The 23812-nt window shown below is 47.4% G+C and overlaps 1 protein-coding gene across 1 annotated transcript in view; it reads left to right on the top strand.

Moving 5' to 3' along the window:
* Window positions 1–11037, top strand: part of FBRSL1 (fibrosin like 1) — a 285419-nt gene extending 274382 nt beyond the window's left edge. Inside the window, exons 16-20 of the mRNA XM_015877624.2 lie at window positions 120–252; window positions 3339–3416; window positions 5053–5136; window positions 6145–6379; window positions 7735–11037. Of these exons, the coding sequence (XP_015733110.1) occupies window positions 120–252; window positions 3339–3416; window positions 5053–5136; window positions 6145–6379; window positions 7735–8971 (1767 nt within the window). The 3' untranslated portion in view covers window positions 8972–11037. The remainder of the gene's footprint in view (window positions 1–119; window positions 253–3338; window positions 3417–5052; window positions 5137–6144; window positions 6380–7734) is intronic.
* The last annotated feature ends 12775 nt before the right edge of the window (window positions 11038–23812 follow it).

Genomic DNA, 23812 nt, shown 5'->3' with positions numbered 1-23812 from the left:
TAACTCTCCCTGGCAGTGCTAAGCAGCAGCAGCAGGCTTCAACTCCCCTTCTTTTTCTCCCATTAAAAAAAAAAGAAAAAGGTAATGCATAATGAGACTGTTTTTGTATTGTTTGGCAGCAAATGCAGCTGGATCCCCACAAGCTTGAGATAGGCGGTAAACTTGACCTGTTCAGCAGACCTCCTGCCCCTGGAGTGTTTCCAGGTTTCCATTATCCACAGGACCTTGCCAGGCCTCTGTTTTCTACCACAGGTAAGGGCGGCTCATCATTTGTTTCTTCTCCCCTTCACCCCCCAAAACAAACCCCACTGTATTTAAAGTGTATCTGCAGCTGTGTGTGCCTCCAAAATTGAATTGGGCAAGATTGCTTCAGGGGATATGGGGGCACTGGGGATGGGGCTGTGAGTTCTCTGCATCACTGAGCTGCAGCAGTTGGTTCTTGAAGTTGTGTCTATGCAGCTGCTTCTTATGTGCCTCACTGATGGACTGTGGAGGGATATTAAAAAGCAATTTTGACGGAACATTTGAAAATGTTTCCATTGCATAGGCTTGGAAATGGTCCCGGTTTCTTTCTTGCTCTTATATTTGCTGTGTTCTTCTTAGCTTATCCACTCATCTAGTTGTGTTTGTTTTCTGGAGACCTGGGGGCTTTGTAAAGTGGAAGACTTCACTAACAGCACAGAGGTGTATTTTTTAAGCACTGGTTTTTTAAATGTCAAATTCCCTTACTTGTTTCTAAGTGCAGCCATCTCTGAGGCTTAGAATAGCACTGATTTTTTTCTCAAAGTAACTACTGTTTATGTAGACAAATTGCTTTCCAGTATGTTGGAGAAGTAATTGTGACTAATTAACAGAAGTGCAGCAAGCCTCAGTGCACTGTTCTTGATGTTTCCGACCATAGGAGGCTGCAGTGACGTTTTCTCTTTGGAGGTCACTGGTGCTTTTCATGTCGGTGCCCGTTTGCCAGATGTTGGCTTTGTTCTGTTCCCTGGGCTCCAACTACCCCTGGGCTTCTGCTGGATTTTAGTCCTTCAGACCTTATCTGTGGATTAAAAGTCTGAAAGCTTCACTGCAGGTTTCCACCGCGTACAGTTGCTGCTGATTCTAGCTGCATATGGTTGAACACTTCCCTGTAGTTTGGTCTTTATCATGATACTTTGATAGAATGGAGCTGAGATACTTACTGCATCTGCTTGGATGCATAAGCACAGGTGATTTACAACCCTCCACCTGTTCTCCTGTGGCAGTTGTTTCCTTACTGGTGGCTCAGTCTTGTCCAGTGTTGTCATTACAAGAATCCTGCCTCATGTATGGTTTTTCTGCTGAATGCTAACTTGGACAGAGTTTACCCTACCAGGCTGAAGCAGTCTGTTGAATCAAAGCACCGGCCTAATTGGTGTCTTGAGCTTTTCCTCTTATAAAGATACAAGCATGGCTTGCTTCTCCATTCATAAAAGCAAGAGTGGAACAGTGTGGAATAGATGTATTAAAGAAGGCAAAATAATAAAAAACTTCTACTGGAGAGAAACAACCTTACAGCAGTTTGTTCACAAGTGTGTTAATCACAACAGCCATCACATTAACTCTAGGTAAAGAGTGCTATCAAAGTGAGCAAACATTGCAGCAGTAATATAGAGATGAATAAATCTCTCGCTCTGCAATATCTGAGGCTTTCTTTTCACCTTATCGAACAAGCGTGTCGTCGACGTGAATCATGGCTTCTGCCACATTGCCTAGTTACTGCGGGAGACATAAGTTATCTTAGGGCCACCTGTCTGCAGGACGGATGTTCGGCTGCCTGGCAGACGCTATATTTAATAACTACCTGACAGCCTGCAATGCTGCTACCAGCTTTCTCCAGAGGATTTTTTATTATCAGCCCGTGTAGTTGAGTTTGTAAGCCGTCTCCTTTGAAGAAATCTCCCATCCATTATACACCTTCTGAAATCTTAAAGGATTAGAAAGATGACAGTCTCCATCTGTCTTGAGGCATTGGAGCAGTCAGAATGTTTATAGATAACTTCAGGTCTCTTACCCGTGGTCTCTCTTAAGTTTCCTCAGCTCATTTTCTGGCTGCTTAGGTTTGTGGTGCCCAAGCTGGTGAGGGATGGGAAGCACTATCTCCTGCTCAGGCTTTATGGACTGCTCATATCTCAACACGAGTGTGTTTTTTAGCGCTCTGAATTCTGGCACCAAGGAAAACCAGGTCCTGGACTGACCAGCACCTCCATAAAATCCTGTGCTGCTTCTGTCATTGTGTGGAATGACGAGTTTCTAACAAGATGAGACACATAGTATGGCAAGTTTTGCCTTCTGCGAGGGAGGCACAGGTTGTTGCATCCAGGAAGCAGCAGAAAGCTCTGATAGTTGATAATCCCTGCTTTGTTTGCTGAGGCAAAAGTACAGGCAGAGGAGGCACTGAATGGACGTCACGTCCCAAATATTTGCAGAGGGTTTTTGAGCATATGTCTGAAACATAAACATTCAAAACTAGATTTTAGGTGCATCCTGCAAATCATCTGTGCTGATCTCAAGGGAGTAAAGTCAAGACCAAGAGATTCCCAAATGCACTGTCATTTCCTGTATACATGGGAATCCATCTTCCTCCAAAACCCGCATATCCCTGTGCCAGAGGACACCAGTGCTTTCGCATGATGCAGTTGCAAACCTGTTTGGCTCAGTGTGTGTCTGCCTGCACCAGTAGCAATTCTTTTGTTTTCTGCTCTGGTTTTTCTTTTGAACCCACCTGAGCATGAGCTTGGTCCGAGTGGGAATGCAGGACAGACCAGCTCATTTCTCCCCATTCTTTCACCGCACCTCAACCTAACATAAAGCACTGTGCTAAACTGTGCTGTTCCTTTACTGGAGGGCAGTGTGGCACCATGGCCATGGGCAGTGTGTAGGAGAGGAAGAAATGCTGTGACGACTGTGGCTGCAGAGACAGATGTGGTAGATGGGGCTTTCAAGGGAGAGGTGTGATTGATGTTTCCTGCACACCTATCATTAACCGGTGTTTCGTTTAGACACAGTCATTTCCATTTCTCTGTCTGGGCCCATAGCCTGGGCTGACCCTATTTAGTGTAAATACAAGATAATGAATGAAAGCAACAGCCAGAGAGATTCGCTGCCCCCTTGCAGAAGGTGAGCAGCAGGACTCAATGCCTCCCAGTGTCTCCTGTTCCTTCAGGGAGCACCCGAAGAAATCCCACCCTTACTTCACTCAGCTGCTGTTTGAGATTTCCCCCCCCCTGTCTGCACCTTTGGCTGTGGTTCTAGAGTTTGAAGGGCAGGGTCTCTGTCACCTGACAGCGAACTAAAAAGTGACCTTGTTCTCACAGGTGCAACGCATCCAGCCACCACCCCCTTTGGTCCTTCACCTCATCACAGCAGTTTCCTGCCTACTAACCACTTGGCAGGTAAGTGTAAGTAAACCCTGACTTCACCTTTACACTTCTGACCCAGTCCTGGTTCTCAGCACGGCTCTGCCTGAGGCACTGTAGCAGTAGTGGAGGGAGAGGATAGAACTGTCTTAGGGATAAGAAGCTCACTCGGAAGTTCTCCCGCCCACACCAGCTTCCCAGCACACCCTCTGTCATCTCCAAAGGAGAGGAGTGGGATTAGCAGACCCCCCTCCTCTCAGAGGGGAGGGTGTAGTACTGCACACAAGCTGAAATCTGACCTCTGGAGCCCTTCTGTGCTGTTGAAATGTGCCCAGGGAAACAGGAGGTTTTACTTCAGAGGTACCTCAAACAAGTTTGACATGGGCTCCTCCCATACCCTTTCTCACCTATAAAAGCTCTTGGCTTTGTTCTTTACTGAGGTTCACTGAACGGTTCCTGGCAAGTAGCTGTTCTGCACATTTTGCCACATTTCAGTTTCCTAATTGGCAGTAAGTAGAGCTTGATTTTTTCAAATTTCCTCCTTCTAAAAGCTCACAAGCAGCTCATTGCCAATTAAAGACCAAGCTGTGTTGATGAATGTTGTAGTAACACCCAGTCAGTAAATGCAGCATGCCACATGACCCGGTAGACTTCTTTCTGTTGCAAATACCCAGACTTACAATTCCTGAACGTCCTGTCAACACTGACTGCATCCCTGCAGAGTCACCAACTACAAAAAGTATAAGGGGAGGGGCAAGAACAGCTATTGCAAAATAAGTAAACAAGTGAGTAGCTGTTGGTGTAAAACTCAGGCTGTTTGTGCTCTTTGCCTTGGTGTTAAGTATAAGAATGTCCGTGAGGAAATGGGAAGCACCTCATCTTCTGTAACATGGCAAGTTAAGTGCTGTAAAGAGACAGCTAGAAAGTCAGTGGGCAGAAGGGAGGAGTTGTTTCAAGATGACCAGGAGGAAAGCAGTAAGATCTTAACCTGCAGCTGTCTTTGGAGGGAGTAAACCAGAGCTGGGCATTCAGAGAGGAACCCCTCGGTGATGGGTGCCTCAGGTGAAGTAAAAGGAAGGACGTGAAAAAAAAACAAGTGTCTGTAAGGCTGAGACCACGCTATCATTTCCACCACCACTGTGATCAAGGAAGTGGTTACAGGACAGGATTTGGGCACAAACAGACCCACGCATTTAGCTGGTGTATGGATGGATGTCCATAGCAATTAGCTATGTGCACCATTACTGAGGGCAAAAGGATGTATAGAGAAATGACAGTGAAACAGTGTGTCCCCCTCAGTTTGCTGACCTAGGAACCTGCTGAAGTTCTTCCAAAGCGATTGCAGTGCTTCTGGTATTACTGCTGGTAGGGAAGGGGAGTCAGCAACTTAGCAACAGCCACCTTAATTGCAGCTATAGAACTTAATTTCTTGCTCCCCTCTGACTGGCATACGAAAGTTTATTGCAGCACCTGTTTGCAGGGTGAGCACTGAATCCCTTCTCCATTTTAACATGCTGGGAATTTTCTGTGCAAAGAACCTTGCGATGAGAAGGATCAGCTTAAAGTCTGGCCTAATCCTACTTGGATTCAGACCGTTAAGAAGGGGAGGGGTGCATTTCATTCTCCAACATTCTTGGCTAAATGCCTGCTAAATCCCTGTTTGCCTTTCCAGATCCATTTAGCAGGTCAAGCACCTTCAGCGGCCTTGGGAACTTAGGCAGCAATGCCTTTGGAGGATTAGGCAGTCATGCTCTGAGTAAGTACTGGCTGGGTTACTGCAGACAAACATCCCTTCCAGAAAAGCCACATGCTAATATTTACAGCAGCTGGTGGTAGTTTTTAAAGAAGTTTATTTCCTAACCTCCATTCTCCTATCTGAAAACACTGCACCTAAGATTTCCAGGTCTCTGCGGTGGGAGCTTTTCTGCATGTCACAGACATCAGTAGCTGTGCCCTGTGTCTCCTCACTGCTGAAGGCTGTTGCCTTGTGTGTTCATAGGGGTACTGGAGCTGCTTGACCTGCTGAGCTCTGGCACACCCTGGACATCTAAGACAGCACCCTTCAACAGTGGTGATGGACAGGGGGATGGCTACTGATGCTTCTCCTAATTCAGAGTGTAGCCTTTCTCTGTAACCTATACCTGAAGTTTAAGTTGCCTGTATAAAATGATTGTACTTCAGAAACATGTTACCTGTAGGCAAGACATGCTTGAGAGGCACGCATAGGAGAGCATGCTTATGCATCTCATGGTGTGACAGGAATCAGTTGAAGATTGATGGAGGAAAATCATGTGACTGTTGTAAAAAGCCTACAGCCAAGCTCTGTTTTTATACACATTCATACCACCAAATAGTCTGGTTTCTTTAACAAAAAGTCCTTGAATACTCAGCTGCAGGCGGCTGATTGCTTGTAACTACCCAGAAATTAAAGGTTCTGCCAGTGAGGGGAGCTGAGGAAGAGTGTTGCTTTTATGCTGGAACCTTAGCAGGGGTGGGGGGCAGAAAAGGAGCTGGGCATTTTCATAAGTCATCTCTGAGTTATTTGGATGTACATAGTTAAAGCTTCCTCCGCCAGTGGCCTTAATAGAGCTGGTGGGTCTTTGGCCAGTGCTGGAGGTATCTCTGACTCGTTGCTAGCAGCTCCCCCTCGCCATGAAGTCTTGAAAGGACAGCTCTGGTTTTACTTTGTCTTGTGCAAAATGCATTTGTAATGATTTGGTTTGAATTATCCTTAACTCTTCCTCCTCCCCCACCATTATTCTAGCTCACAACAACATTTTTACTCACAAAGACGGCCCAAACCTGCAGAATTTCAACAATCCCCATGAGCCATGGAACAGACTCCATCGGACCCCGCCGTCCTTCCCTACACCTCCACAGTGGCCCAAGCCAAGCGACTCTGAGCGAAGCTCCTCGGTGACAAACCATGACAGAGACAGGGAGCGGGAGCCCGAGAAGAGGGATCTTTCTCTGAGTAAAGATGACAGAGACAAAGAGAGGTGAGCAGTGTCTGCTTTTGAAACATTTATTCCAGTTCTCTTTTTCCTCTGTATTTTTTCTCCTTTTTCTTTCATTGTCAGCTCCCATCATAAAATCACTTTCAGAGCAAAACATTTATTGTCTCTAAGGCAGCTGATAGCCATGTCCCCCAGATAAGTGTAAGTACTAGTGGCACAAAAGAAACCTCAGCCTCTTAGGTTTTGTCCTCTGTGGAAATACAGTAGGCTCATCTTTCCTTTCCTGCCAGCAGGTTACTAAAAAGCACCAGGTTGGGAAAGTGAGTATGTCAGTGCTTTCAGGGGTACGTGACCATTTTCTGCAGCCTCCTTTAGCAGTGCCACAGGTTCTGCTAGGGTGGAAGTGATATTGTGATGGGTCCTTTGTAGACAGTCATAGCTCTCATTGCAGGTACACTGATAAACTCAAGTGTTAGCTGGACGTTAACGAGATAAAAATGCAAATGTCTGTATCTGGAGCAGCATGCATGAATTCATTAGTAAAAATGATTTTAAAAAAATTACACTGGAGGCAAACCCTTACTAACTATGACAGAACTGTATCACCTGAGCTATAGATACGTCATTAGCTTCCAGCTTTATGATTCTGAAGCTTTACATTTTGATTTTGAAGTTCTTTATATTTCAGGCCCTGGCAGTCTCCAACAGTCTATTTCTTTGTGAGCAGTAGAAGCCTGCAAGCCTTAGATGTGTGCATTTGACTGCTGATCGGGGTTTTGTAGTTTGCCTGGAGTGCTTTTAATGAGCTCTTCAGGCAGTGCCTGTGAACAAGATTATATAGAAGCAGTAGGCTGAGAATCATCTTGCTTTCAGTGTTAAACTGTCTGACACCCTTGTATGAATAGTCATTCAGATAGGAAGCTCCCTTGTTGGCTTTAGCATAAATCATTTCTAAACCAAGGTTACTTCACTCTCAAGAGTGTTCACACAGGGGTTAACATCTCTATTACGTTCCTATTAATTCAGCCTAAGCTGTCCCCAGCATCCGTGTTTGGACATGGTTTTAATAACCTATATCCCTGACCAGCAATCAGGACTACCACAGAGAGAGAAATCTAGGTTAGTGACTGTAATCATAAAGGATAAATACTGAACTACCCCAAACACCTCCAGTTCTCAGCACACTCACCTTATAGCTCTCAAACACAAACTCAGCAGAAAAGGAAGGCATCACAGAGCCCCTCCAGCATAACTTCTCACAATCACAGAGCTTTTCAAATCGTTTTCTGAGCAATCTGAAATGGTGCAGGTAGGCACAGCGCTATGCGTTGTTTAGCATCACGTGTATCTTTGTTTGCACAAACCCAAGGACGTATCTGCACTTTTTTTTTTAACAGAGACCTCATGGATAAAAACAGGCATTCAAACAGATCCTCACCGGCATCAGCTCCAGTGACTCATCAGATAAGCAATCTCATCCGCAGCAACAGCCAAACCTCCAGCGATCCCATCAGGCAGGTGAGCCTCGCTGAAAGGGAAAGGTCCAAAGAACCCGAGCGAGAGCACCCTGACCGGCTGAGAGAGCCGCCCATAGCAGAACACAAGATTAAAGAGAGCCGTTCCCCAGTGAAGGAAACTCCAAGCCATGATAAGAGACCCTCTGAGGACAACACAAAGCCAGTAATCCAGTCTGTATCTCCATACAGCAAACCTGCACTAAGTGAGAGCTTGAAGCTTACCAATCTAATGAGCAAGGATGTGGAGAGAAAGACAGAGCTTCCCAGTGACCTCCAGAAGATTAAGAATGACATCAAGGTCAAAGAGGAGAGGAAGGAAGACAGTGATGTGCTGGTGGTGGGCTCTGAGCCTTCACAGCACTCGCGATCAGTGGAACATCCCCCGCCCCCTACTTTGCACGGATTATCATTGCCTCCCTCGATGGCAGCCTCCATGCCTATCTCCATGGGCAGCGTGCACCAGATGAACAACATGAATGTGCTGGACCGCAGCAGGATGATGACCCCGCTCATCGGCATGAATCCTTTGTCAGGAAGGGAGAGGCTGCCACATCCTGGATTTTCTTGGGACCCAATGAGGGACCCGTTGCGAGATGCCTACCACCGGAGCTTGGACTTGCACCGTCGAATGGACTTCCAGCTCCGGACAGATCCCATCCACAGGTTCCCTACCACCTCTGGGTTTTATGACCATGAGCGTTCTTACAGAGACAGGGAGCCACACGACTACAACCACGAGAACCTTCTGGAAGCGCGCCGAGAGCAGGAGCGGTTGCGGCAAGTGGAGGAAAGAGAGCGCTTGCACTTACGGGAAGAACTTGAGCGTGCCAGAATGCACCACTTGCACTCGTCCCCTATCGAAAGTCACCTGGCACACGTGCCATCCTTCATGCCTCATTTGAGCGGGATGCATTACCCCAGACTGAGTCCATCCACTGCCATGCACAACGGGATTCTGAACAGGAACCCTCCAACCGCGGCGCTGAGCGCCCCGCCGCCCCTCGTGCCAGCGAGCAGCACCCGGCCTGCCTCCCCCCGCAGGACTACTCCGCTCACTAACTCAGAGTCCAGGGACTACTCCCCCTCTAGGAACCCCAAAGAAGTAGAGGCCCGATAGTCCCCCACATGGGATTTTAAACCCTCCTGTACATAAAGCAGATGGGGGGGGGAGGAAGGGGGAAGAAAAAGAAAAACACAAGAAAAACAACAAAAAAAAAAAAAAAGAAGAAACAAACAAACAAAACGACAACAAACAGGAAAAAAAAAACAACAAGAAAAAAAAACACAAAAACCTTTTACAAAATGCACTGCTGTAAACTTCTTTTTTTGTTTTGTTTTTGTTTTTGTTTTTTTAATGTAACATTTGTAGAAGTTAAAGCACATTTCCATACAGAACAGGGGCGGGGTGCAGGCTTTCCAATGAGAGGGATGCCGAGAATGGGAATTTAATATATAGGTATTGATCTGGGGCTCCGGGGTTTTGTTTCTGTGCTTAGGAAAAAAAAGAAAAAAATACAAAAAAAAACACAAAAAAAAAGAAAGAAAAAAAAAAACAAACAAAAAAGGAGTAAAAAAAAAAAGCAGAAGTTTGTACATTTTTTTCCCAAATGTGAGAAACATTTTTAATGGATTTGTATTTTTTTTAATTTTGGGGCTCTTTATTCACATCGGGGGGGGAAGAAGAAAAAAAAAAAAAAGAAAAAAGAAGAAGAAATTTTGCTTTTGTTTTTGGTTGAATTTGCATTTTAAAGGCCTCGGATCCTTAAGAAAAAAATACCCAGGGTTTCTTAAAAGTATTATTTATGGAAATACTGTAGTTTTACAGTCCACTGTGAGGTTCCCCTCTGAGGCCCACCGATCGCTTACCTTGGTACTTTGGAACCGAAGTTACAGATATATATTAAAATATTAATAATAATAATAATGTACAAAACTGTTTGTTTTTTGCCTTATTATATTATGCAGAAATTTAAGAGGATTTTTTTTGACTTCTTGTTTTAAACAAAAGAAAAATGACAAAAAAACAGAAAACGAACTGTAAATACTCTGTTAATATAAATGTACACCGATATTAAATTCTTAACATAGGTAGACTTTATAAAAACGGTTTCTAGAACCACTCTGGTTATTTGTTAACACGATTACAACTCATACTCTCGTCACAGTCAGAAATTCACACTCAGAGCGCTACGTACGGCATATATACTTCAACTATGCAAGCAACCTGGAGGCAGGTCGTAGTGGATGCTGGGGGGAGGAAGGCTCAAAAAACAAACAAACAACCCAAAAACATCCAACTCGCAACTACGGAGAGCGGCGGAGGCGGCGTGTGAGCAGGATGCGGGCGGCTCGCTGTGTGTCACAGAGGAAGAGACTGGGGTTTTTTTGTACAAACACAAGGGACAGTTGGGCGAGGGAAGAGAGACGGCGCACTCCTGGAAGGGAATCCTGGTTTCCTACTCTTCAAGCTGGCAGAAGCAGATGGAACTGGCACAGTACCATGCGGAAAACCCTTTCCTTATTTTTGTTTTTCCTTTTCTTTTTGGTTGGTTTTTCTTTTTTTTTTTCCCCCCCCTCTTTTTTGTTTTCTTTCGTTTGTGTTGTGGGCAGGATCGCTGGCAAGCAAGGACAATTTTCCGTGGACCCCTCGTGCTAATCGTGCAGTGTTCTTATTGGGATCTGTATACAAGACAAAGTAGAATTTTAGGAGTGCAAAAAAAAAAAAAAAAAAGAAAAAAAAAGAAAAAAAAAAGTCTAATGGTTTGATTTAAAAAAAAATAATAAAATATAAAAAAAAGCAATTCTGCTATATTATCTATAGTACATGAAGACCATAAGCAAATGTTTGTTTCAGTGTGGTTCTGCCTTGAACTGCTTTTTGGCATGATTTCTTTTTTATTTCCAATTTTACTTTTCATCCATGTGTAAATTTTGCCATGTTTTACTTGCTGTACCATCCCCCTCCCTCCCCCCCCCCTTATTTTATTTTTCAGTGTCCATGTTTTATATATCCTGGGCTTTTTTCTCTCTAGTTAATTCAGCCATCCGCTACTATTTTCTTGGCTCTGTAACTCTTGTTTCCCCCCCCCTTCCCCATCCTCCCCCCTGCACCCCCTGTAATTTTAAACATTCGGTTTCCTTGTAGATCAATGAAGATAAATACAACATTGATTTTGGATGAAACAGGCAGTGGTGTGTTTGTGTGCTATGGCCGGTGCTGCCCAACGGAGGCTGATGGTTGGTGATGGCGGCTCAGATCCAGGGTTGGTGCTGGGATTGGGGCTGATTTTGATCTCCGTGGCTCACTGCTCCCGGTGCAAAGTAAGGGGGGAAGGATGGAAAAGAAGGGGCAGGCTCAGTGCAGCCGCTCACCAATAGCGCTGTGGCTGCAGGAGGGCCATGGCCTTGAGCTGCTCTCACGTGTCTATTTGCTCCTCCAGCTTTTCCTGTAGGCTGAGAGCAGACATCTGTGGGGCAGGGAGAGGTGCTCTTAGCCCCCCAGCCCTCGGGCTGATTCAGCAGTGGGCGACTGCACTTTAACGGCATGTTACAGCTTCTGTTCTTAGCTTTGTGTGTGACTAAATTACCGAGCATAAAAAATAAAAGGAAATAAAATAGCAGGGTCCTGAATCTGACGAAAGGAGGCTTAAGACAAAACAAGCATTAAAAATCAGCACCTGCTCTCCCAGCTGAAATCGGAGGAACGTACAGCACATGGTGGAAGTGCAAAGTGTGCTGCAGCCAGCATAAAGACGTTAGTCATGCTGCCTGAGGGGCTGTAACTCTCCCCCTCTGCCATTGTCCAATGTGCCATCATGCTTGACATCGCCTCTAAGGCAGATCTGACCAAACCAGCCTCCCTAACCACTATCACAAAGAGTCCATAGCTGCCTGGTCCCAGCAGGCTGTCAGCGGATCCAAGTGGGCCGTGCCCCATGGAAGCGTTGGGCCCATGCAACGTTTGGAAAGTGAGCGTTAAATCAGTGCCACACCGCTGTGGCGTTCCTGAAGGATTGCTTATTGCAGCCGCAGCCGTACCAGAGGAATTCATCATGATGTGGCAGCCTGAATATTAAAAGCACGTCGGTGGTTTGCCATTTGCTGTATTAGGAGGCATTGCTCTTACGCTTTCAGAGGATGACCCATCAATAACGCTGCAGTGCAGTGGGATTCCTGCGGAATTACGCTGGGCTGGATATCAGCCTGCTCACAAAATGGTTCATCGTGATTAATGGCATTATTACCTAAACAGAGAAACTAATTAATTCAGCCCTATTCCTTTAAGCTACCCCAGCTGAGCCTTCTTCTGTTCAAAAGGACCGTAACAGAACTTCCTGGGGTTTATGCATTTCTACCACCGTTGAGTTTTCATTCTGTGCCCTTCTTACCATTTTTATTATACTTTCAGGCTTCTCCCGAGGGACTTCCCTCAGTCACTGACAACTGGGGGGGTCACAGCAAGCAAATGATGGTGGGACAAAGGATGGGATTTGAGAGGTGCCTTTGGCAGCCTCTGCTTATGAGCTGCTCAGGAGAGAACTGAGGGGGGGATGGCAGCTTTGCAGTAGTCTGAGCAGCGTGCTGCTGGGGGTGTGACTTGTGCACCTCCCTTCATCAGCCAGGTACAGACCAGCCATTGGAACAGGAATGAATACCTGGGAGGTCCGGTGCAGGAAATGGTCCGTAATGAATGGTCTGCTAAAATGTATTGCTTTGGTTTGTTCCTTTGGTTGTTTTTGACAAAAGGATCTTGTGGTTCTCTAAATAGCAAGTTTTATTGCCTAGAATAAGTACCTGGGAATTCCCATTCCTGTATTTGCGGATCAGTATTTGGGGTTAGTTGTGGGTGACCTGAGTTAGAGGAACAGAGCACTGACGCAGGGGTACCCAGGGCTCCTCCGCCAACACAGGACTGATGCAGCACCATGCACAGAGGATGAGGGAGTTTCAGTGTCTCCTTAATGATTCTCTGAATGGAAAAGATGGAAGACAACTGACCATAAGCACAGTAGGTTCCTTTCTGGGATCTGTGCTGTTCTCAGCATCTTACCACAATGAAACACGAGCTGCCAACCTCCCGCCTGCTCTTAGGGATGCGCTCAGCCACTGGTGTGCAGCTCCCCACTAAACCCATCAGGACACAGGAAGCCGTGAGATGTCTGTCAGCCCCAGAGGGCTCTCGGAAGGAGAGAAGCACACAAGCCCACCTCCTGCCCTATGGCAACAAACAAGATGCAGCACACAGCACTGATGACCACCTGCCTGCACATGTGCCTGGTCATGTTGATGGCTCCTCAGCTGGCAGAGCTGAGTTCTTCTATAAGTGGTGCAGAGAGAATAAGGAACAACACTAAGATGGCCCTGGATGTCTGGTTTGTTTAATGGATGTATGAGATGCTACAAGGTGTGAAAGACTCCTGACAAGGAATCCAACCTGCTGCTGGTTTGCGCTAAGCCACTTTGGACAGAAGAGCTGGTACAGCACCATAAAGTAAATGGCTACAGCTTCTATTTTAATTCTCGGCTGGTAGCCCTGAGAAGGCCAAACCCCGTGCTGCTCTCATGCAGAAAGCACTGACACAGCTCAGCCGTCCGAGGAGGCAATCCATGTGTGAGGATGGCTCCGGGGTCACTCCACTCCAGATCTGCCTGCTCAAGAGCTCGGCTTTTTCTACCATGTCCTGAGGAGCTTCACCAATCGAACTCTTCTGAGCTCTCTGGGATGGTTTCTGTGCTCACTGGATGACTTCACGCAGCCAGACATGGCCAAAAATGTGCCTCTGTGAACTAATGAATTGGTTTAATTGTCTGCCAAACCTGCGAGCAGCCAAAAGTAACAAATTAAAGTTTACAATCCTGTGGTCTCATTTACAAGGGGATAATACAGCAACTGTTTATTTTGTGAGATGCTGGAGCGAGGCAGGAGAAAATCACAGCCCCTGTACAATATTCATCATCATCATCGTCATCAAAATACTTCTAATAGGAAACACTGATGCTGTTTTGCTCCGTTAACTTGCTCTGTGGTTCCATCCCGCCTGGCTGCACAGCCTCGTCCGGCACATGGAACCCAGTGCAGGCTGTGAGATGCAGCTCCTTGGTGGGGTCAGGCTGGGGCTCCCCAGGGGTGCTGCCTCCCACTGCACGGCCAGAGAGGCTCTGGGTGTGGGGGATGTGGGCTGTGGGAACGCTGTGGCAGTTGGCTGGTTTAATAGATGATGGCCGTGCAAATAAGCTGGGCAGCCGGGTGAATGGCTGTGTCACCAAAGGAGCTGAATGGGGATGGAGAGGGGAAAAATAAATAAATACGTGCATACATCCTGGTGCAGTGAATTCCTCCCCATTCAGACCTTTCCCTTTATTTCTTCCTTTGAGAAGCGAGGTTATCGGGTCTAACATCACTTCCAAACATTTCAGCGCTTGCATTATACGGGATGCTCCAAGGTCAGCGCCTGCAGCTGTAAACTCATTAGTCTTGTCTTTTGTGAGAGAAGAAAGCCTCTTCATTCCTCCCTCGCCCCCTTCCCCCCTAATTAAAATTAAAGTATTTCCTGGCCAAAAGTCATTTCTGCATTCATTCATCTCAATTCTTTTCTGTTTGGATAAACCACCCTCTGGTACTCCGAGGGTGTTATGTATACAAACTATAAACCCTTAATGGTCCTGCCGTGTGTTATGACTGGCCTAAGGAGCAAGAGCAGGCTCTGAAAAAGCGGTTCTTGGCAACGCTGTGTGCGGAGCTCAGGCTCATCCGTCATATGCAATTAGAGATTAAAAGTGCTTGATGGACTGTGGGGGAGCCCAGCGTGGAGGGAGATTAGGAATGTAGGAAAGAAAAGGCAAACAAAAGCTTTTATCTCCGCACAGCAGTGGCTGCTACAAAGCGGGATGGGAGGACAGGACTCATTCTCCCGAGGCACCCACGGCCCTCCCAGCCCCACGGCCACCCACGGCTGTGCCCACAGCCGGAGCACACTGTGAACCAATGGGGCTGTGGGGGCTGCAAAGCTTTTAGAGTAAGGGGCGATGTCCTGGTTGGAGTCCTGCTGCCCCAAATGGGTTTTCCTTCCTGCAGGCAGCAGGAGAGCGGGGCTGGAGGTGCCCAGCCTGAAGCAAAAATCTCCTTTCCGAGTTCCGTTATACAAGTCCCAGTTAGCCCTTAGAGGTGCATTGAAATGGGTTTTCTCAAGCATTGACAGGCTGCTGCCCTGCATTCAAAGCGACTTTCCATGGGTTGTGCAGAAAGTGGTGTAAGTAGGTTCCTTCAAGTGCATGTGATTGCTCGTGGCTGCTGAAGTTGATTTGAATCGCTCACTGCTGCGCTCACCAATTTAGCCTGATAAATTGTGCATTATTAAATGGGGGAAGGGAACGGGGCTGCGTTCTCCCTGACAAGAAAATGCAGCATTTCTCATCGGCAAGGAGCAATTCTTCTCATCAGCACAGCCTGAGAAACGCCATAATGAATCATTTGCACCTGAGAGCTCCAGTCTTCTGCATTTCCCATCACCTCTTGTGCTCTGAGGTTTGGATCCCATGGGTTCTGCCCAGAGCCAGCCAGGTCAGCCTTACCCAGCACGTTTCTCATGCACTGTGTAAGTACAGGGTCTGCAGACCCCCACCCCACCCAGCACCCCCAGGGGCTCTGCACACAGGGGCTGTACAGGCAGGCATCACGCCATGCTCCCCATCAGCAGTGGGGTTGTCGGTGCTTTGCCACACAACAGCCAGGTCAGTGATGCCCTGTGATGGAGCTGTGCTAATGAGCTCCAGAGGGAGCCCACTGAGCCCTCCTCGCTGCAGGCACCGACCTCTGGGGAGGGGAGTTAAAAGGGGGCAGAGAGGAGCAGCAGAGAGAAGAGAGGCTCCAGATAGCTCCTCTGGGGACAGCGAGGTTGTGCTTGATTAAAAGCGGTGCTTTATGAAAATGTTATTTGCTATGCTTGGAAGATGGCAGTCAGTGCAATAAGGGGGTACTGCAAACCTAATGTGCTCCCTACGGAAGGGGCTGGCGTGTGTGCCTGTGAGTGCGTCCAATCCTCGAGTCTTTGATCCCTCCACTTTAATAGCTGAGTTTTTCCCCCCGGTGCAGGGAGGATCCACTCTCCCAAACGTGCCGGTATCTCTCTGCAGCCACATGTGGCAGGGATGCCAAAAGGCCCCTTGGTAAGAAGGTTTCCAGAAGAGACCTGGCTCTCGTGTGGCTGGAGGTAAATGCAGCTCTCAGGTCCTGTCCTGACCGCTCGTGGTGTATTTGCTTTGGGCAGCACCAACAAGCTTGGAATGAGCCTTGAGGTGACACACGGATCTATTTCCAAGCAGTTCACACCAGACTTTGTCTGGACCTGTTTGGTTTTTAATGTTTTCCCAGAGCACTTGTAAATTTTTATTTCTGCTGAGAGCGGGAGAAACGAGCTGCTGTGCACAGAATAAAGCTGATTGTCTACAAAGTTTAATGCTGTTTTCTTGCTCTATTATTTGGCCATTCTGTGTTTGTGCAAAACTCTTTTAAAGCTCACTCGGAGCTCCCAGACTGTGCAAGGAGAGAACAGGGGAAAAGCTATTTCTCTGCAGTGCCAGAATATACAGAAGTTTTATGTGCCATGATGGAAAGTTGAGGTGAAAAGGGCTGGATCTGAGACAGAAAACATTTCTTTAATTTTCTCAGCCTTTTTTTTTTTTTTTTAAAGCAAGATTTGCTGTTGCTTTGAAAGCCTCCTGCTATTTTGCAGGCAATAAAATGAGAGACTTAAAACATTTATTTCCTGAGACTTGCCCATGTCTCCAGCCCTGTGAAACCAAGCGTGCCTGGCGAGGGGAGGAGGTGGCCCCGGGGAGCCTTCCTCCAGCCAGCGAGCCCTGCTGGCAGCTGGCAGCTGCTTTCTGCTCTGCAGCCCCATCCTGTCCTGCCCCACAGGTCCCAGTCTGTGGAATCCATGGAAAACAGGGCCCAGGCTCTGTCCTGGCCGACCTGCCTCCCCTTTGCTCCAGTGTTTGGATGAGTCGCTCCTGAATATGCCTGCATGCTTCTGAGCACTATTTTTCTCCTTCCCATTCAGTTGTGGTTATTCCTGCTCTCTCTGTACTTCTCTATTATCTGCTCAGATGGTTGAACTGGAGGTTAAATGGAGTAAAAAGTTATTATGTTGGGAAAAGAAAAAAGAAAAAAAAAGAAAAGAAAAAAATGTAACTTAGACTCTTTTTGGCTGAATTCCCTTGGCTAAATTGTGTGGGTTTTTTATTTGCTGTAACAGGTCCCCAGGCTCGTGACTAATGTTGCAACACATTAATGGTTTCTCTCACTTCCCTGCACTCCCCCAGCCAACACCACGGTCTGTCTGTCCAGAGTGAGTTCTCCAGTCTCTGCTTTGCTGCTGCAGGAATGTCAGTGCAGCCCCATTAGCGCTGGGGACACAGGGCCCCATGGTCACCCCAGTGCCCAGCTGACAGCAGCATCAGCTGAAATCTTCAGCTTTATTCCCATCCCAAAAAGCCTACAAACAGCTCCCCCCTGGGTTTCCATGGAATGAAGCTCAATATTCACAAGGTACTGAAAAGCAGAAACAATACAAAAATGATAGAAGGGACTTGTTATTCCCCAAACCATGCATTATAGACACAGGAAATCCACAATTAGAGCTGCACTTTCAAGATGCAACCCAGGCAAGCCTGCCAGAGCACAAAAAAGGTGATTGTGTGGGTATGGCATCCAAAGCAACCTCAGCCCAACCCTTATGTCCCCCATGTCGTTACCCACAACATGCCATAAGGGCAGGGGCAGCCCAGACAGCACAGCCCTGCAGCCCCAGCCCTTGCACAGACCCTATCTCACATGCAGCCAGGCCCTCCTGTCACAGTAACTCTGCTCCATTACTTGAGCTCGTGTTCAGCCTACGTAATCGCAGCAATTAGATACAACCGCTCTTAACTGCGTAGCTTAATTGCAACTAATGCACACCATTTCAATTAATTTTAATTATAGGGAAAATGTGACGAGTCTGTTACTCCATTGTCAAAATCGTTTGGGACAAACAAGATTAAAGTGCTAAATTTCATGAAGGGCCCAGTTATTAATTGTAACTCGCTAATGAACAAACGTGTCTCTGGGTTCTGGGAAGATGCACTCCCTACTGCTGGCTCCTGCAGAGAGGTGGTCCCAAATGCTCATCCCCCACACTGTGCTCCCAAATAACACTTCTGCAGAAGTGGCTTCATATTAATTAAAACTACCGTCCACTGCTGCCGAAATATCTGACAAAATCCTGGTAGGCTCGACACTTAGTTGGAGTAATTGTAGCTTGTAATTAAGGCACTGATTTTTTTAAGACGCTGAAGTCTACCCCCTACCAGATCCCTTCTTTTGAATCTTTGGAAGAAAATGTTTAATGTTCCCTGGGCAAGTTTGCAAAGTCTTATTTATGACACGTGCTATTTTTATCTGCTCCTTTAGATACCACTCCCTTAGAAATAAAATGTTTCTGGAGTTTGCTAAATTAAAAGGGAAAGAAAACACCGAGAAACTTTGAGTCCTGTTTTCAAGCATAAAAGGGTTTATCTTATCTAGAGCAACTGGTACAGGATAACCAGCGTTATCTTATCGCCACATATTGATGTCAGGGTTTAAAAGGACTCGAGGCTGTTACGCTACAGGGAGCAGAACTCCTACACTGATAAACACGGAAAAAGCCACAGAGCTCTAATCTAAACTACACCTCCTTTCTGCCCCAGACACACGTGAGAAGAGCCAGAAGCCTTTTCCTTTCTCAGCACGCTGCTCCCAGAGCCAGGCTCAGGGTCTGCAGGCCGCCTCCATCAGGGGCAGCACTGCTGCTGGGCTGCAGGGAGGGCATGGAATGGCTGTGCAGTGCTGGGGCTGGTGGAACACAGGGGAAGTTGAGCCATGCAGGAGATCCCTGCAGCATTTCTAACCCACACAGCCTTTCTGTGGGAGTAGTGCAATGAGGCAAAGGGCGGAAATGGGGAAGAAATAAGGATGTGCAGTAGCAGTAAGCAGTATGAAGGTTCTTAGCATGGACCAAAGTACGAGGCTGGGGCAGTCACACCACAGTTATTCAGCATGCAGCTCGTAGGACAGCCACATAATCTATGCATGAACTCAGATCGTGACACCTCTTGCCTGCTCGTGCAATTCCAATTAAATTTAGGTCTGTTAATCTCTCAGTTTTTAATAAAAATTCCCTCATTCACTTTCCCCCACCTCCCATTTCTGGCAGCTGCAGATAAAACACCCAGCCAGCCCTCTGCTCTTTTGATCCTGAGGTGAAGCGATCAAACAAGCTTGCACCCTCACTGACAGATCACACAGAATGAGAAAGTGGGCTGCAAGGCAGATTAGTGAAATGGCTTCTATCGCAGCTTGAAGCAGGGCCGTATGCATTCTTGGCAAGTATCTTTTACAATAAGCCCAACTTTCCTCCTTCCGATTTGCTGTGGTGCCACGGTCCCTTTCCTGGCACTCGGGATCGTCCCTTGATGCCACAGCTCCAAGTGGTTTGAGGTTGCACTCTACCATGAGCTGCATGGGCTGCTTTTATTTCAGCAGAGCTGCTCCCTCCAGGTATAGATGTCAATGCGTGCAGTACAGCATGCATCCTCTGCACCTCACCCTGAGCTGACAGAGAGCAATTTCCAGCTGCATGACAGCAGGGATGCTGCAGCTGCAGTCCAGGGGGCCGAGACCCTGCTCACTTTCCACGCTTCTTTAAATAAAAAACAGGAGGAAATTTTACCAATTAAACGTGTGGGGAAGCAGCAAGTTTGGATCAGATGCACTCAGCAGCTGCCACAGCATGACTGCGGCGCACCAAGGGGCTGCGAGCTCTTTAGTAAGACAGAATTATCCTAGCACAAGATTAGCTCAGATATCACAAAGCACAGTTCCACTTCCAACAGCTCCCCACCAGGAAATCTCCACCCACCCTCACAGCCAAGATAGGTGTCTGCCTTGCAGCACTAATTGTGCAGGCCTGCCTCTCCGCAGCGCTTTCTGTAGGCAGCCCAACCAAACAAACCTGGGCAGTGCAGGCATTCCCGAGCTGGGGTGGGTACTGTGAAAGTGAATAAATGCAAGTCATGCAGTTCTGCTGAACCTGTGGTTTAAAGCTTCTAATTGCTAACTTTCATCTTTTACCGGCATAAATAATAAATGTGGCGTGCTCCCCATTTTCCATCAGCACCACATTATTAAAGCAATAAAACAATTTCAAAGGTGTGGTTATCATGAGCTAATGGCACATCCAGGGGATTGGTAACACCCCAGGAGACTTCTTCATCTTGAAAAAGCTGGCACCCCCTGTCAGGCTCTATTAGCTCGGCTCTGGGAGGGTGTGTGCACGGAGCTCCCTGCTTGTGCACAGCCACTCTGTGTATGGGACAGGGGATATGACACCACCGCAGGCACAGCCCACAGCACCTCCCCAGGCTGGGGCTGGAGGGCAGGAGATGCCCCCAAGGGAAGCTGCCTGGCAGCAGCACCCCATGGGGCTTTGAAGAGCTGTGTGTGAAGCCAAGCCTGCTCCCTGCTCACCACTGCTCCGTGGATTCCCTTCCCCTCTCACTTCCCAACAGCTCCTAATCTTGGTGTGACATCACTGGGAATTACAGTTATAGCATCTACTGGAGTGTTAAGACCGAGCTATTTAGCACATCAAAACAACGGTATTAGCAAACAGACCTTCATTTAAGGTAATTATGCACCAAGGAGACTGCCTTATCTTTCATCTCCTGTTTATTTTGCTAACAACCACCCAGATTCTTTAAGTAAAACCTTCTCTGCTCTCAGTTATCAAATCAGGATGGAGGTGGAAGGCAGCTGAGCGCACTCAGCTTTACCAGCAGAAGGTGGGCAGGTGGGGGCTGATGAGGGGAGAGCTGCCCAGCCCCACCTTCAGCCAGCAGCTGGGTTGCTATGGAGCCCTCATCCTATAGCACTTTGTGCAGCCTGGGGAGGAGATGGGGTTAGGAGAATGTGTGCTGCACTGCCTCAGTCCACAGAGGAGAGTTCAGCAGAGCACAGGTGATTGTTAGCTGCTGTTGCAAATGAACACTCTTGAATGCTAAATTTCTGCTGTGCCCTTCTGTTGCCATCACCCCCAGTAAAGATAAAGGGAATAAGGGTGGGGGGGATCTGTGTGCTAAAGCACATTGACCTTGAAGGTCAGCATCGAGTTAACAAGGCCTTTATATTCACATTTCTGCCCCTTTCCATGGGAAGGGCACATCTGAAGCTGGCTGCAGTCTCTGGAAGGTGCTGATGTGACCATGGGGGTAGTGCTGTGTAACCACACCACCCAAAAAGCACACTGGGAGCTGAGCTGCTTGATTCCATGCTCTGCTTTATAAACAGCCAGGGGCAGAGGGAGCCTGGGGACATCTGAGTGTCGTTTTCCACCACAGCATGAATGGAAAAATGTGACTCACATCGTAGAGGTGGTGAAGCAACAGAGTTCCTGAGTTTGGGAAGGAGCGCTGCAAACTGGATGGACTGTGCTGGGATGGCTGTGAGGACCTCGCTGGTGGATTGCCATGTTGTAAAGGTAAGAACTGCTTGTCTTATTGTAAAGATAAGAGCTGCCTGTCTGCTGTGACTGAGGGCAGGGCAGCCAGCCTGGGCCCTGCAGGGCTGAGTGCTGGGGATGCAGGCTGTGTTTCCACCATGAATTCTGCACGTGGGTAAAACAGAACTGCTTAAATTCATTTGTTGCTTCACCTCTTCCTGTTGCGAGGGATGACTTTTACAATTAGAAATCTGCTCTTGCTTTGATGGGTGTATTTCTAGTGTTATGTGTATGAATGAAAAGGCAAGAAATATTTTCCAGAGGTTACAACCAAGATATGGAAAACTGGCTTTGTATGGTCAGAAAATAGGTTGGAAGTTATATATTCAAACAGGGTTCAGGAGTGGTCTGGAAGTTCGCATGAGCTCTTACACAGTAAAATAAAACAAATAGGAAGAGGGAAGTCTCGTAATGTTCAGAACTTAATCCAACTGTGACTGATAAGCAGAGCGACTGGGGGAGTTATTTGGGCTTTTATGGCTTTTCCATGTGTGTCTGAAGGAAACACTGAGTAAAATCCTTCTGGATATAGGCACAGTCACTCAGATGAAGGAAAGCATGAACTGTAAACAAAGGACTGCAAGAAATGAATGCACTGTGCTACAGAGGGACGACCAGGAACGTATTATTCATTGGTAGACTAATAGGAAGAGTGAACTGGGATACCTGCTGACTGTACTAAATGGGGACATTCCAAATGAACCCAGAGGAACAATACCAAAAAAGGACCTAGGTAGACTAGAAAGCAATGAAATACTGAGATGTAATGTGGAAAAAAAAGTGGAAGTAAATCTGTCTAGGGAAAAGTAATCCAAAACACAGATGTTCCACTGGAGAGAGAGAGAGATCTTGAAAGCAGTTGTGTCACAGCAGACCAGGAATGACAAGAGAGCTGGTGGTGAGTCCCTGGCACAGCAGAGCACGCTGCTTGCTCTGCAGTGCCCCCATGCAATGCTGATTGTGGCAGTGTGATTTGTGCAGAGATAATGCATGGTGCAGCAGCTCTGAGAGGTGCAGCCCAGTTATGACAGGCAGGAAAGAACTCATCTAGCACTCATTAAGGTGTGAGGTCAGAGATGGGCCTATGAAGACTGAAACAGAAGCACTGTGTGCTCCATCACATAGCACACTTAAAACCAAACAAATACTCAGAAACCCAACAGCAGGCCACCTGGGCTGCAAAGGTCAGCTGTGCCAAGAGGCCATCCTTCATCATTCATTATCAGATTTCCTCTTCAGTATCTACTGACAGACTGAGCTCCACACAAAGGCAACAGCTGAAAAGGGTCTGGCAGTGACTTTCTCAAGAATGCATCATCTTAAGAAAAAGCCATTAGATGGAAGGTAATTAATAAATGTCCAGGTACAAACACTCAGATGTTTAATCAGGACATGGAAAAGATGCGCTCCCATCCACCTGAATGTGTGGCGTGGTGAGCCCTGCTGCCAGCTCCTCTGTTATTTCCAGGGAAGGATGGAATCCGGTTTGGGAAGAGAGTCTGCTGGCGGTGGCACTCGGCAGCAAAGCCATCGGGGAGCTTTTCATTCCACGTCTTGTCTTGGGAAACCGCCTGAGGTCTTGCAGGGTGTTACGGGGAGGGATGCAGAGGGTGCGGAAAGACGCGGTGATGCTGAGCGGTGCCCGCGGGTACCCACCCCCCACGGGCTCCCCCAGGGCCGCGTTCCGAGGCTGCTGCAGACCCACATTGCCACCTAGTGCCAGAGGAGCGGGTCGGCCGCGGGCACCCGGCTCAAGTCAGCTCATGAAGAAAGAGGTGCTCGGAAGCACCAGCCAGTGCAGTCAGATCTGAAGCGTTAGCTTCTCCTGACATTCAGTCTCAGCTTCTGCACAAGGTGTTAAATGCTGTCTCTCTGGTGCAGATCAAGGACCAGCTTCCTCCTCAGTATAATTCTGCCTAAGCCCATGCATTTACACTGGGGATGAATTTTGTCCATAAGGTTTGTGATTGTTAGGCAGAGGCTTATTGACAAGCACTGTTCTGAAGACATTTACATGCAGGCAAGGCTCATAAGCCAGCGAACATCTGTTCTCTCGTTAGCAGCCTCCTCTGCGTTTACCCCGTAGGCAATAATCTACAGGACAAGTTTCCCAGCACCTAAACTACTGTAGGATAATTCTTTAACTAAATGGAAAGCAAAGCCCAAGGCTCTGGGAATTTGCTTTTGTACAATAATCTTTTGTGTGCGTACAGTGGAAACCAGAGGATTACAGAGTCAAATCATGAGAATTCAGGTCAAGTGAGATTTGAGGGGGAAGGAGAATCTGACAGCAGCACCAGGGGGAAGGTAAGGATCCCAGGGGAGGTAACGTGACTCCTGCAGATAAGCCTGCTCTCGCCTGTTCTGCTGTCACGGTTTAA

The sequence above is a fragment of the Coturnix japonica genome, chromosome 15, assembly GCF_001577835.2.
Source record: "Coturnix japonica isolate 7356 chromosome 15, Coturnix japonica 2.1, whole genome shotgun sequence".
Taxonomy (NCBI): Eukaryota; Metazoa; Chordata; class Aves; order Galliformes; family Phasianidae; genus Coturnix; species Coturnix japonica.
Note: the sequence above shows the minus strand (reverse complement) of the source record. Positions and strands in the feature narration are given on the sequence as shown.